This window comes from Girardinichthys multiradiatus, chromosome 9, assembly GCF_021462225.1.
Source record: "Girardinichthys multiradiatus isolate DD_20200921_A chromosome 9, DD_fGirMul_XY1, whole genome shotgun sequence".
In the NCBI taxonomy this organism is placed as follows: Eukaryota; Metazoa; Chordata; class Actinopteri; order Cyprinodontiformes; family Goodeidae; genus Girardinichthys; species Girardinichthys multiradiatus.
In genome coordinates this window covers 21254617-21269139 of record NC_061802.1, presented here as the reverse complement: position 1 = coordinate 21269139, position 14523 = coordinate 21254617, and the positions used below count along the sequence as shown (strand labels likewise).

The window sequence follows — 14523 nt, the reverse complement described above, 5'->3', positions numbered from 1 at the left end:
TCATGGTCAGGTCCTGCTACACGAAAGCATCTTTAAACCATGACAGTTCCAACCCATGCTTCACAGTTCATGCCATGCTTTTTTTTCCTGGAAGGCGATATTGGGTTCATGCCAAACATGTCGTCTGGTTCTGGTGATGAAAAAATTCAGTTTTAGACCCAACTGACCAAAGAAAATTTTTCCAGAACCCCTGATATTTGTGTACGTTCTCTGTGGCAAACATCAGTCCTCATGTTTTTCTTAGAGATTAAGATTTCCTTTTTGTATGGAGGCAGGTCTCATATCGGCAGTAGCAAGAGCCTGCTGTAAGATCCAAAGAGTTTTTGGAGACCTCCTTCAGTATATTGTAAATCTCTTACTGGAATCTTAAGCTGCTACAATCTTCTTAATGAAGACCCAAGAGAGCACTTTGGATCTTACCAGGGTGTCCACTCTCTCTTCAAAAGTTACAGTGCCTTGCGAAAATATTTGACCCCCTTGAACTTTTCAACCTCTTGCCACATTTAAGGCTTCAAACATAAAGCTATAAAATTCAAATTTTTTGTGAAGAATCAACAACAAGTTGGACACAATCATGAAGTGGAAGGAAATTGGAGCTCACTGAGCTCGAGCTGTTTTGCAAAGAAGAACGGGCAAGAATTTCAGTCTCTCGATGTGCAAAACTGATAGAGATATACCCCAAGTGACTTACAGCTGTAATTGCAGCAAAGGGTGGCGCTACAAAGTATTAAAGCAAGGAGGCCGAATAATATTGCACGCCCCACTTTTCAGTTTTTTATTTGTTAAAAAAGTTTGACACATCCAATAAATTTCATTCCACTTCACGATTGTGTCCCACTTGTTGTTGATTCTTCACAAAAAATAGAATTTTATATCTTTATGTTTGAAGCCTGAAATGTGGCAAGAGGTTGAAAAGTTCAAGGAGGCCGAATACTTTCGCAAGGCACTGTATAAGCACACCAAACTAAATGTCTGAGGCTTAAACAGGGCAAACCTCCCTCAACGGGCTCAGTAGTGACGTTCAAATCATGTGCACCTGATGTGTTGCGCCTTTAAGGGATTTTAGCTGGGAATAAATGTGGGGATGTCCTAATTTATTCATTGCCAGAAAATCGCATTTTTTTGTTACATTATTTGAAATTCTCTGCACTGTTAAAATGACCTTAAAGAGCCATATGTTGAAATATATGACTTTTATTAGGTGTCCTGATGATGCTGTATAAGGAATGGAAACAGTGCATTAGCAGACAGAAGAGACAGATGACTTGTCACTGTAATCCTTAAAATATCTGACACAAGATGGCTGATTAGATTGTGGTTATACATATAAGTTCAGTTTCAAAAAAGAAATCTTTAATCTAAATTGTTAACATCATAGTGGCATATGAACGCCGTGCTACTTCATAAATGCCGTCATCTTTTTATTGGGAATGTTTTCTACATATGTGCTGTATATTTATGTCATGCACAGTTGCTAATGTAGATTCAACAGCGTAAGTCTTGATCTGAATTTAACTTCTGTTGATTGACAATAACATCTGTTGGACGTACACCCTCATTAATACAAGTTAACCATTTTTATTTTCTTGTTTGGTGAAAGGTAATAATTCTAAACAATTACACCCATCCATCCATCCATCCATCCATCCATCCATCCATCCATCCATCCATCCATCCATCCATCCATCCATCCATCCATCCATCCATCCATCCATGCATCCATCCATCCATGCATCCATCCATCCATCCATCCATCCATCCATCCATCCATCCATCCATCCATCCATCCATCCATCCATCCATGCATGCATGCCTGGTGCCTGTTCTTTGCAATCTTCACTATTCATATGTTATGCTTAGCAGATACATATCTGCAAGTAGTCTTGAGATAAACACTTAATGTTAATATTTACTTGATTTCCAATAACAATTTGTATTAATTCATGTACTCTACGTTCAGGCCAAGAAGCAGCTACAGTTTGCAAAACAAAATCAGATGTACATTTTAATTCTCTGACAGATTACCTCCATTTTGGGTTGGGTGCCCGTCGGCTGCTTGGTTGACTGGCTGGATGACCCACGCTTCTGTGTTGCTGTTTGGACTCTCAGGTTTATCTTCCTGTGTTTTATGAGTGGGACGAACATCTTCGGGCCAGCGGTAGCAGATCAGGTTGGCGGTGTGTTTAAGGACAACAATCCTAACCCAATTTGGAACCTCCTGATATTTCATGGAGCTGTGATGGAGTACATTGGTAATGATGACCGTCTCCAGAAGACTGATGACCATGAGAGCCAGACACACGGAGAAATATATACCTGATGGAGATTAACATGTAACATTTTAATATGATATATTTTACTGGACTGGAAATGTTATAACAGTATAATAATAAACCTTTTTAGCAACGCAGACCTCGTTTCATGACAGCATGCCCTTATCAGCGCAATGTCTCACCTATGATAGGAGTTCCATTAGCTGTGCTGGGCAGCAGGTCATTCATGATGAGCAGGAAAACGGTGTAACCCAGGATCAGGGTCATTTTGAAGGAGGCTCGGTCCACGCTGTGGGGGGGCAGGTAGAAGGACAGGATGTCGATGAGCATGAGGAAGGAGCTCGGGATCAGGAGGTTGACCACGTAGAGCACTGGACGCCGCCTAATGACCACCTAATGAACAAGAGAAAAACATTCAGATTAAATATGTTTCTGGGTGTACTTAATCACATTCCTTCAGATCTGCTTTTGGTTTCTGCTGACTCCTGAGGTAAGTTCATGACTTTTGTGTTGCAAAGGTCTGCCCTACGCTTGCTAGTAAGTCTCCTAAACATTACTGTTGGGGAAATATTTCTCTATAATGCCCTAATTAGAGCAGATTGCAAATGAAAAACAATTTAGTGCAGCTTGGTATTTGCTCCTGTCCTCAAAGTTTAGCTACACTAGTAACCAATTAATACCCCTTTAAATTGCTTTACATTTTATCATCTTTCAACCACAAACGTAAGTGGATTTCACTGAAACTGCATGTGATAGAAGGAAAATTAGATTTTTAGGAGATAAAATTCAGAGAAATGCGCCATGTATTACTTATCCCTATTTTTCAGTGTTCACAAGGTTTATATATATAATAAATCCAAACTTTAAATTCTCAACCCTAAATTGTTGGCCCAGTCTTTGCCTTTGCATATTTAAGGCTTGTGAACTCAGTAAAAATGTATTTCTCAAACCCAAAATTTGATGATGTCCCACTCGTCAACCCCAAACTGAAGAATGGACGTCTCCCCCAATATATCCACCAGCTCCCACTCTCCACTGGCTTCCAGGTATTGCTTTGAGTTTTCTGACATCTCGCTAAAAGTCAGGGCTGGACTGACTCTCACATCACGTACTGTGAACAAGAAATAATAAGCTGAGTCGGCACGTACAGCAATAATTAGACATAAAAAAAACTTTAGGCTTTGTTTAAATAAATGTTCTGCTTGTTGTTTTATTGTCTGGTCAACACTGAGCTCCCTTATCTGAGCCAGCAGACAGGTTAGTTGTTTTGTGAAAACTAAAATAGCAGAAACGTTTTCTTACCTGTATGCATGTAAGAGCCAAATGTAAATGTGCAGTTCTGCACATCAAAAGGAAATCTGAAGATCTCCAGGTTGCAGGCTGAGACGAGCCGCAGCATCCTGTCCCAGCGGATGTGGCCCGTGTGGTTGACGTAGACGTAGGGACATGCCTGGGAGACGTCATCGTCCACACTAGGAGGGCAGGGGAGGAAGAATTGTAGTTAAAAACAGGCAGAAATTAGGTAGATTTACATGTAGGATTAGCAGACACATTTTCACAGAAAACAATGTATGTTTATTGCATGTTCCCTGTTTGTCTGTGGTTTATTTGTCTGATTTGGATCTCTTTACTATGAACTGCTTCAATCCTTCAGAGTCTGAGCAAAAGAGGGAGTTACCCTGCTTGCAAGACAAATACAGAGCCCTCAACATCAGCTTCACTTCTGGTTCCCACAGAGAAAACAAATCCCAGGAGACGCAGGTTCCTTAAAACAATGTAGGTGCATCTGTAACATGCTAATATAATACATTTTCTTGCACATTCTGCAGTAATTTCAGTAATGAGACGGTTAAATCCACACTCTGAAGGTGATTTTGAGTATTAAATATTCAACTACCAGTTGGTGAGGACAGATGGATGCTTTATATAGAGGCTGGTTCTGTTGGAGGGTTCTTCCTGTTAAAATGGGGTCTTTCCTCTCCACTGTTGTGACTTTCTTTTTTAGGATGAGGGATTGCTGCAAAATCAAGCGACTGGGCTTCCAAGGATAGATAACTGGCACTTGATGACCAACTGAGTTTAATTGTAAAATATTATAATTAGATTAGAATTTTTGTTAAGTGAAGTTTAATCTGAATGTGACCATATGATTCCTTGTATTATTATAAATTAAAATTATCTGAACTGAATGTGAAACAAAAGGATTGCATATAATTGGATATGACCTGGACTTTTTGTGCCTTGTGCCTTGATGTGACATCTGTTGGTGATATATAAGCACTGAATTAAACTGAACATGAAAAGAGAAAGTAGAGAAAGAGGCAACATGTGCCGATGCTGCAGACCCAGCAACAGAACTCTACGTTACACAGTCATAAGCAAGCTTTATACAGCATAGTTTATTATCAACTGACAGACACTAAAGGCAGCATGCTTTTTTTTTTAAGGTGGACTGTCTTAGTATTTCAGGCATACCATATGGAGCAGATGGGTTCCTACATGTGCCAGGCAGTTTTGCTCTCAAAAAAGGATATCTCAAGACAGAATTCTAATTGCTTGATTAACTTTAGTAATTCCAGACTCAATGAAGCATCAATGGAGGCAAGCCACATTGATGTTATAGTAACCTGTGTTTGTATGACCTTTAACCATTTTGAGTAATCATGTGTTGGTGCATGGGTGTCTGCATGTGTGTGTGTGAATGTGACATGTGGAAGAAATAAGTGTGTTTGTATTGAGTGCAAAGTGTAAATTTCTAAGTGTGACGAGAAAGGTAGAGAGCCTGCAATCCTGAGAGCCTAAAAGCAGCAAAGTGCAGGTAGACCCAGCTCTGGAAGCAGCAGTCCCAGGAAGCCAAACATTAAACATCACCCCAGGGCAGCCATACACCCGCCACAGAAGAAGGTCGTCAGTAAAGCACTGGAGCAACAGCCCCCAGGCCAAAGAGGCACAGAGCGCCCCCACCCAGCCACGCTGCCATCCCTGGGAACCAATCCCTCCGGCAGCAAGACTGCGTGGCATAATGCAGGGGAGCCCCTCCAGTGCCCCCAACACGTTGAACAGGCACCAGATCACTGCAGCAGTCAGAACCTGAAAGGACACATTGTGTTTCCCCCCTGGGTCGCCAGTCCTCGAGAGATCTAGAGGGAGGGATACCCACCAAAGCAGAGACGGATGGATGGATAAATTAGAATGGAGCTCCAGGGTGCTTATTCAGGCAAGACACTAACCCATTCAGTTACCATCTGAATATTAAAGATCTATATATATTTAAAAATGGCTTCTAATTCATAAATCACTAAAAAATAGGCAACTTACAACTCATAAACAATGATGTCTGGAGACCACAGTTCCTTTACAGGGAGAGAAATCCTGGTGACACCATCACACTCCTCAGGCTCCCAAACCAAGTACTCATTGTGCCAGAACTGTAGCCATTAAACAGAAATAAAACACTGGTTAACTTCGTAATCAGTTGTAAACTTAATTATCTGTGCACTATAAAACTCACCAGTCTGAGCCACAGAAATGTAGTAAGTATCTGAGCTTTCTCATTCTGAAAATAACGAGATAGCTCCCATTAAATTATGAGTTAGAGTAATCTCAGCACCTTACATTTATTTAGGAACAGAAACTTACCACTCCGAGGACAGCGTACAGGGTGAAGGAGATGTTGGCAATGGTGGGGTTGCTGAGGTTTACAGCAGGCCTGAAAGGTTGCAGGTCAAACACGGCCTGCATGGACTCGTAAGTCGGACCACTTTGGCCTTCTTTACAAACCAGTTTACCATGGCATGGGAACACTGTGCAGAAAGACACAAAACTTAATATAACGTGTCTATAATCTCATTTATAAAAACTGCATGCTATTTTTAGGGCAAAAATGAAAAGCAGTAAAATGAGGCAGGGTTTTTGAAAACCACTCAAGCTTTAACATGTACCATTCAACCCAAAATATGTAATAAGGAGACTGATTAACACTATGACCTGAATGGAAATTCACACAGATGTATGTTCACAACTTTAACATGTTCTTAAGACATTATTTTTTCTTGAATCATCAGAAAATGTCCAGATTTGAAATTTAACAGCATATGTTGAACTGACAACAAAAAAGATTTGACAAACACCATGGTCTGTTTTCAGATTAGTTCAATAACACTTGTTAGAAAAACTTGGACTGCAGACAAAAAAGAGTGGAAGAGATTTTAATTACCTGCCAGTAAGAGCAACCTTGAGATGAAGCTGAGCATCTGCTGGAACCAAATCATGCTGCAAGAATCTGCTGGATGAGATATTCTGCACAACCACAGGTTTAATAATGTGCTCTGAAAAAGCTGTGCACACACATCCAGACTCCTGTTTTTGTTACTTAGAGGAACATCACAATAAATCTCGTGGGACTTACTCACAATAACAACCATATCTACATGCCGAACGTTAAATCAAAGCCACGGCACATTATTCGCCCAAAATTAATTTGTAAGTCTTGTACAAGTAATCAGATCTAAAACTCTGTATTCACTGTTCTTATGTGTATTATACACATATAACCGGTGCTTGTATTTTATTTTATTTTTTGAGATTTTTGTCAAAATGTTTTTAATTTTATTGTACACAGATACTGGCAGAGGCTTTTGATGCATCTAAATGTTATTAATTCTTAGCAATAAATATGAAAAAAACCCCCAGCTAAAACATAATTAGGAGTAAAATAAGTTGTTATTTCACACTTCCAATTAGCATTCATCCATTTTATTTTTCAGCACCTCCACCTGCAGGGTGTTACATCCTGTTCCAGCTCTGAATAGATTGTGTGCTCATCTGTGACTTAATGCAGGCTTTAAAAACAAGTTAGTCACTATTTATTTTTACAAAACTGACTGTTGTCATGATCAGCAAATACTCAGAAAGTCAGAAGAAAGTCAGAAGGAACAAGCTTTAGTGTTTTACACATCAAATACGATCTCAGAAGGATGTAACTTCCCCCTTTAGAAGCAGAGTTTGTTTGTAGAGAAACACTTTTACCATTTTACAGTAATATTTTGTACAACTTTAACAGGGATTAACAAATAACAATAGAATGCACTATGAGACAAAACTAAGGCATAATTTCAGTAAATGCACATGAACATCAGATTTAGCTTCTTAACTCTCCATGAGGCAGAAGGACAGAGAGAAAAGGGAAATACATGCAGTGGGAACAGAACCCAGGACAACTGTGTCAAGCATTATACTGTAGCCTACGTCTATGGTGCCCCTGCTCCACCACTAAGCCGAGTGGAGCCCCTTAAACCATATTATTATTCTCTCATTTAAACCAGTGGGATTATTTATAGATAAGCCAGCACACAATAAATAATTTGCTTGATGGTGTTTGCATTTTGTAGTTATCATGTGCAAACATTAGATTTCTAATTACAAAAACCTTCTTTAAATAGATTCTTAAAATGAGATATTCAGGGTTGAATGTTCAGAATAAATAACTGGCTTTAGTTTTTTTTATTGACGTTGATGATCTATAAAATATCCATTCATCCACCCATTTTCTAAACTCGCTTCTTCCGTACTGGGTCACGGGGTTAGCTGGTGCTCCAGCAGTCTACCGGTAAGAGGTGGGGTACACCCTGGACAGGTCTCTTTTAAAATATTTTCATCATAATGCTGTTGTCTTTCTATCTGAAAACAATACAGTTGACATATCTTCTTCTAAAACCTTTGTTCAATCTGGAGCCCCACATACTGTCTTTTCATGGGGTGGTTCTAAAGAAAATGTTTGATGATCCACCAACACAAAAAGTTGTCTTTAATGAGCATAAAATACTCCAGACAATGTTTTGCAGAGGAGCTCATATTGTAACTCTTTAACTTTCCATGTTTTTTCATCTTAAAACTACAAACTCCTGGATGTTTTACTTTGATTTCAGTTAATAGACCCCCAACAAAGTAATAAATATTTGTGAAGTGGAAGGTAAATGGTAGACCTTTTTTTCCAAATAAAACTCTTTAAAAAACTTTTAATTTTAATCCCTTTGTGTTGGTACTTTGTAAATCCATGTTTCGCTGCTAGAACAGTTACATTGGACTATGTCTGTACCACCGTCGAACCTGCAGAGTGGCAAAATTTCTTGAAAAATAGCACAAACTTTCAAACTGGATGGATTGCATCTGTGAACTGAGTCTCAATTGGAATTTAGGATTGGACTCTGACTGGGTCGTTCTAACTCATTAAGATTCTTCAATACAAACCATTTCATTGTGGCTCTGGCTGTATGTTCAGGGTGTCATACCAGAAGGTGATGGTCCACCTCAGTGTGTGATTTGTGGGTGTTTTTGGGTTTTTGTTGCCATCCTCCTCTTTGCACACCTGCCTAAAAAGTCAATCAGACAGCTGCAGCTGATCCAAAACGCTCCCTTACTAAAACTAAGAAAGTGGAGCACATCACCCCACTTCTAAAGTCCTTACACTGGCTCCTTGTACCTCAGACAATAAACTTTAAAATACTTTTGTTAGTTTATAAGTCACTGAATGGTTTAGCACCAAAATACATTAAAGATTTGCAACTTTCCAGACCGCTAAGGTCTGGTGATTCAAGTCTACTCAGCATTCTCAGAACCACAACCCTCTGGAGAAGCAGCAATTGGATCTTATGCTCCACTAATCTGGAGCATAAGAAAACCGCAAAAACTGCAAAAATACTGAACCCTTGAATTCTTTTGAATGAAGGTTAAAATCCCATTTGTTTAGATATACCTTTGGTTATTCCATTTATTCAATTAACTAAAACATTATTAATTTCTCTCTGTAGACCAACTTTTCTGTACTTTTCTTTATTATGCCACTGCAATGTACTATGGGCTTTCTTTCTTATGTTTTCATCTTTTAAAACACTGAATTATCTCAATGCCGAATTGTGCTTTACAAATAAACTTGCCTTGTCTTTTATCTCTTACATATACTTTCTTATACACTTTACTTTATACATTATACATTGTACACTATACATTTTACTCTGAGTTGCAAGTTGGATGTTAATAATTTTAAAGGGGGATTTTAGTTTACAAGACATCCCTTTAATCATGTCCGAGAGAATTGACAAATTTCAGGATGATGACATTTTAGAGGGTTTCTCGCTGCAGGGCACACTTGCCTTGCAGCAAGAAGGTCCTGAGTTTGGCTCCAGGCCAGGGGTCTTTCTGCATGGAGTTACTATGTTCTCCCCATGCATACATGGGTCACCTTCAGGTACTCCGGCTTCCTCCCACAATCCAAAAACATGAATATTAGCTTAATTGGTATTTTTAAATTGCCCTTAGGTTTGAAGGGTGTGTGTATGGCTGTGTGTCTCTGTGATGCCCTATGATGGACTGTCGACTTGTCCAGGGTGTACCCCGTCTCTCGGCCGTAGACCGCTGGCGATAGGCACCAGGTCCGCCTCTACCCTGCATGGAAGAGGCGGGTATAAAAAATAGATGGATGACATTTTAGAACATGAAAGTAAACCACAAAATGAAGCTTAGTCCTTTTCATTTTATATATAATTAATTTCAGTTTCACACACCTAACCTGCTGCAGTGACAAAGCATACCTTGAAAATATAACATAGCTAAAAAATTTGACCAAAGGGATAGTAAGTATTTACGGGGTAAGTAAAAGCTGAACCAAGCAGATGGGTGGTGCAAGCCAATGAGTTTTATTTTACTTTAAATAAGGTAATTATATTCCAAAGCAAATGACATCCAATGTATTAAAGAAAACAATGGGATCTAACAGAATATTTTAAATATTGATAAAAGTGGTTTGAAACAAGCTGAAAGTTACACTGAGTAATATGAAGTGACCCAGATAAAAATGATAGAAATGAAGCTGACTAGTATAAAGAGAATGTAAAGGATGAACAGCAGGCGGTCGATGATGAGGCCAATCCGGATCCACTCCTCTGAGCTGGGGCTTGTCTTCAGGTGTAGAACAACATGATGGTGGATGGCCCGGAGATCCCTGCCCAGGTTCTTTAGAACCTGCAAGGTCTCATCCTCCTTTAGAGTTCCCTTTCTCTCTGTTGTTTCATTCTCTTTGGATAGTGGAGAGCCATCCACCATTTCTGTCCCAGAGGAAGCGAATGAGGGTTTTATTTCGAAATGAGCAACATACATCATGTTAGTGACTAAATTTTTTGGATTTCAAATTTTGGATCTGAAGCCAACCTTGTACATCAGGATTCTTGATCACCAGGTCTTCTTGATGTTCAGGCTTTGGTGGAAGCAACACAAGTCGACCCAAGATGTGAAGAACAAACATCCTGATCCAACGAGGAGGTGGATTATAGTGAGCGGAGCCCTGCAGAAGATTGGTGATGAAGAATGTCTCCAGCAGACTGGTCACCATCATAGTCAGGCAAAGAGACAGGAAAAAATCTGAAACAATAATGAGAAAAAAACTATAACTTTGCAGAGTTGTTTTTATAGAAACAAACACATTAAAATTTGACTAGAGTGAAAATATTCCTAATGAGCAATTAAACCTTTTTAGATATCCAGTCTCCCTTCAGTTTTGTCTAGTAATTTAAAATAAAAACTGTGGAAAACGCTGCCTTATTTTTACATAAGCGCGGTCACACTGTTTCTTATCTTGTCATTTCTGTTGGCATATTCGATCATTTATGTTACCTGGACTTCAAAACATGAGGAGATTTTTTACAACATGAAACATGGAACATGTTCCCCCGTTTTGGACAGTACACATGTATTTAAATCAAAGTGAAAAATTCAAAGTGTTCAACTTTGTCATCTTGGGATGAAAGATTAACTCTCTTTCTGTGCTCCCAATATAATCAAATTAATATTAGCTGAATTTATAAGAAATTAGGTCAGGCTGCCATCTGCTGGAGCCACTTCAAATATTCATGATGCTGAAGTTATTGAATCTTCATTGAGGCAAAAAGACCATCTGCGTGGTTTAGCATTGGATTTAATATTATCGGGAAACTTCTGCAACATTTGAGTAGGAATTGCTTTAAGTGTGCAACAGTGGTACATATGTGTAATTTACATGGCATTTCAAAGTTGTTTAGCTGGTGATCCAACTGTATGTCCTGAAGTATGTAATGTGTAAAAGGACAATGCTGGTGTGTATCTACCTAAGCAGCATATCTTCCTGACGGGGTGTTACTCAGCAGTTTTAGGACTGCAAGGCTTTTTATTTTTACACTGTAAAAATATTTAGAATCTAAAAAAACCTGATGGATTTGACAGATCTCTCCTTAAAATAAGACATAGAATCTCAAGTACAAATTTGTTGACTCTGTGCTTGGATCATGAAAGCATTGCCATTTTAGAAGAGAAGATTTCCCTCAATTTAAAGATGACTTTTCTAGTTTCCAAACATATTGGGCAAAATATTTGATAGCATTACTATTGTGTTCTGTAATGTCTGCAGCTGGCAGGTTTTTAAAACACTTTCTCCAAGCAACGTTCATATTGTCAGATCATCTTAAAAGCAATTTTGTCAAACAAAAGTGTGAAATTCTCAACAATGATCGTTATCATTAAGATGCAAATTTTCATTCCACACCATCTTGGTTTGACATTAACTACTAGATACATTTATCACTTGAAATAAGGAATATCAGCAGAGCTTCTAAGAACTGACTGATGAGAGGTATGGTGTTTCCAGTGATGGGAAGCAAGTCATTAGTGCTGAGCAGGAAGACAGTGTAGCCCAGGACGAGGGTCATTTTGAACGAGGACCGGTCAACGTTTTGGATGGGCAATATGAAGCTGAAGAGATCCACAGTGATAAGGAAGCAGCTGGGAATCAGGAGGTTCACGACATACATGGTAGAGTGGCGTCGGACAGAAATCTGCAGCAGAAGATCGACGGTAAGCAGGCAGTAAATCTGACTAGCAGGTAAATAGAAAAAGCACACACAGAATGTGTTGGTGAGACGAAAAATGTTTTATCTAATTTTTCTTTATAGTGTAACTGCAACTTAAATGCAAAAGAAGATTATTACTTTATTAGGTTTTTTTTTGTCTTGAACTGATTTACTTGGTCACAAATCCTTGTTTTTGCTCTAAAGTAAAGTAAAATAATCACTTCTGTGATATATTTGGTTACCAAACATTCCTGCCCCCCTGTAACATGCAACAGTTATGACAATTTTTTTTCTCCCAGCTGCTTGTTTGATAAAACCAGAGATTGTAAACTAGCCCTCCTGCCTTCTAATCATGATCCTAGTAATCAAACTTTTCCAATCACAAATTTTGTTTAGTTACGGAACATTTGGAAACCAAAATCCTAAAAAAACAAAATCCTGATATTGTTGCAATCTATTTGTAACACTTTGAATCACATATTATAGCTGAATAAGTGTTGCATGTTTTTAATCTTTCCATTCAAATGAACATTAATTCTACTATTTAGAAAAAAAGCTTTTGCACGGCCCATACAGTAAAGTAGTAATTCCATTGTATTACACAACTGTTTATGTGTATCCTGTAGATGTGCCTGGATTTCCTACTCAGTTTATAATTAAATAACATCAAACTTCAAATGATTTAGTTTGTTTCTTACAAAGAAGCGGAGCTCGTCGTAACTGGACCCCTCTATAGTTGGTATTACTACTTTCCTAGATGTGATGTCAAGTAGCTGCCATTCACCCATTGTTGCCATTTCATCTTTGGATAACTGAAGTATTTCCTCTGATGTTCCTAGAAGTTCAAGTTGTATAGCACTGCCTGCAAAGATAATAAAGTCATTTTTGGACCAGATGAAGATGCTAAGCAGATGTAAGATACTTTCTTAAATGAAGAAAAACTCTACATTATGGTTTATATTTAGAGTAAAACATTTAAAGTAAAAAATTTAGAGTTTTTACTTACTACTATGTAAATAGGAATTGAAGGTGTAAGTGCAGTTTTGAACATCAAATGGAAACAAGTAAATGTTGAGACTACAGGAGCTCACGACTCTGACTGGCTTTGCATCATATACAAAACCATCATAACGAAGGTAGGTGTATGGGACGTCTGGAGCTGTGTTCTTCTCCATGCTGCAAAATATTAGACACAGACGATCCTGTAAATATACATTTAATTCTCACATGGTTAAATTGGATGTAAAATTTTATTTTTAATTTAACTCTCCAAGAAGAGCATTTTTAAGTATTTATGCCCTATGATAGTTTTCCTTATTTTTTCATTTTAAAGCCACACACTTATGTGTATTTTATTGGGATATTATGCAATACACCAGAGAAGGGCATGACTGTGATGTGAAAGAACTATTACACATGGTTTTCAATTTCTGTAACACATACAAATCTGAATATTGTGGCGTGCATTTGTGTTCACGGCCTTTTACTATGACACCCTAAATAAAATCCATTGCAATCATCTGTCTCTAATTCCCATGTAAGCAGATACATCTGTGTTTAATTTAATCAAGGTTTAAATCCAGTTGTGCTGTTAAGGCCTCAGAGGTTTATTAAAGAACGTTAATGAACAAACAGCATCAAGAAGACCAAGGAACACAGCAGACAGGTTAGAGAAAGTTGTTTACAGCAGAGTCAGGTAATAAAACAATATCCCAAGCTTTGAACATCTCACAGAGCACTACAAAATGAAACAATATGGCAATATGGCAAGAATCAGAGAACCAGCCTAGGCTGAGGGTGACTCTACAGGAGCTGAAGAGTTTGACAGCTCAAGTATGAGAGCCTGTTGTGAGGATATCTGTTAGTGATGCACTCAAACAGATGGCTGGAGCTACACTATATTGCCAAAAGCATTTGTCTGTCTACTTGTATATATACAAGCACTTTGATGACATCCTATACTACAACTATAAGGTCCAGTTTGTTGATGGGCCCACAGTTGCCAGCAATAGCAACTTTAACTATTTTGTAAACATCTTGCCCAAGGTTTAGGAGATTGTTCATTGTTAGATGAAAAAACCAGAATTGCATCCTCTGTTCTAATTAATTCCAAAGATGTTCAAGACGTTGAAGACAGGACTCTGTCCAGGCCAGTGCAGTTTCTCTACACGAAACTTTATAGACCTGCAGCCAATTGTAACACCAGAAGTTATTGATCTGGTGGGGCGACCCAATACATTTGACAATATACTGTAAATGCAGCATAAGAAGGAAATCTGTTAGAAGCTGCAAAAGACTTAAGATTTTGGGGAAAGTTGAAATTCCAGCGGGACAGCAACCCTAAGCATACAACCAGAACTAAAATAAAGTGGTTT

The 14523-nt window shown here is 38.4% G+C and overlaps 1 protein-coding gene across 1 annotated transcript in view; it reads right to left on the bottom strand.

Moving 5' to 3' along the window:
* Nucleotides 1-14523, bottom strand: part of LOC124873912 — a 30866-nt gene that overhangs the window by 1274 nt on the left and 15069 nt on the right. Inside the window, exons 22-34 of the mRNA XM_047374963.1 lie at nt 13155-13324; nt 12847-13010; nt 11923-12133; nt 10479-10688; nt 10096-10375; nt 8353-8381; nt 5913-6076; nt 5785-5829; nt 5592-5701; nt 3576-3745; nt 3224-3384; nt 2456-2666; nt 2026-2316 (exon numbers count right to left, since the gene is read on the bottom strand). Coding sequence (XP_047230919.1) covers nt 2026-2316; nt 2456-2666; nt 3224-3384; nt 3576-3745; nt 5592-5701; nt 5785-5829; nt 5913-6076; nt 8353-8381; nt 10096-10375; nt 10479-10688; nt 11923-12133; nt 12847-13010; nt 13155-13324 — 2216 coding nt within the window. The remainder of the gene's footprint in view (nt 1-2025; nt 2317-2455; nt 2667-3223; nt 3385-3575; nt 3746-5591; nt 5702-5784; nt 5830-5912; nt 6077-8352; nt 8382-10095; nt 10376-10478; nt 10689-11922; nt 12134-12846; nt 13011-13154; nt 13325-14523) is intronic.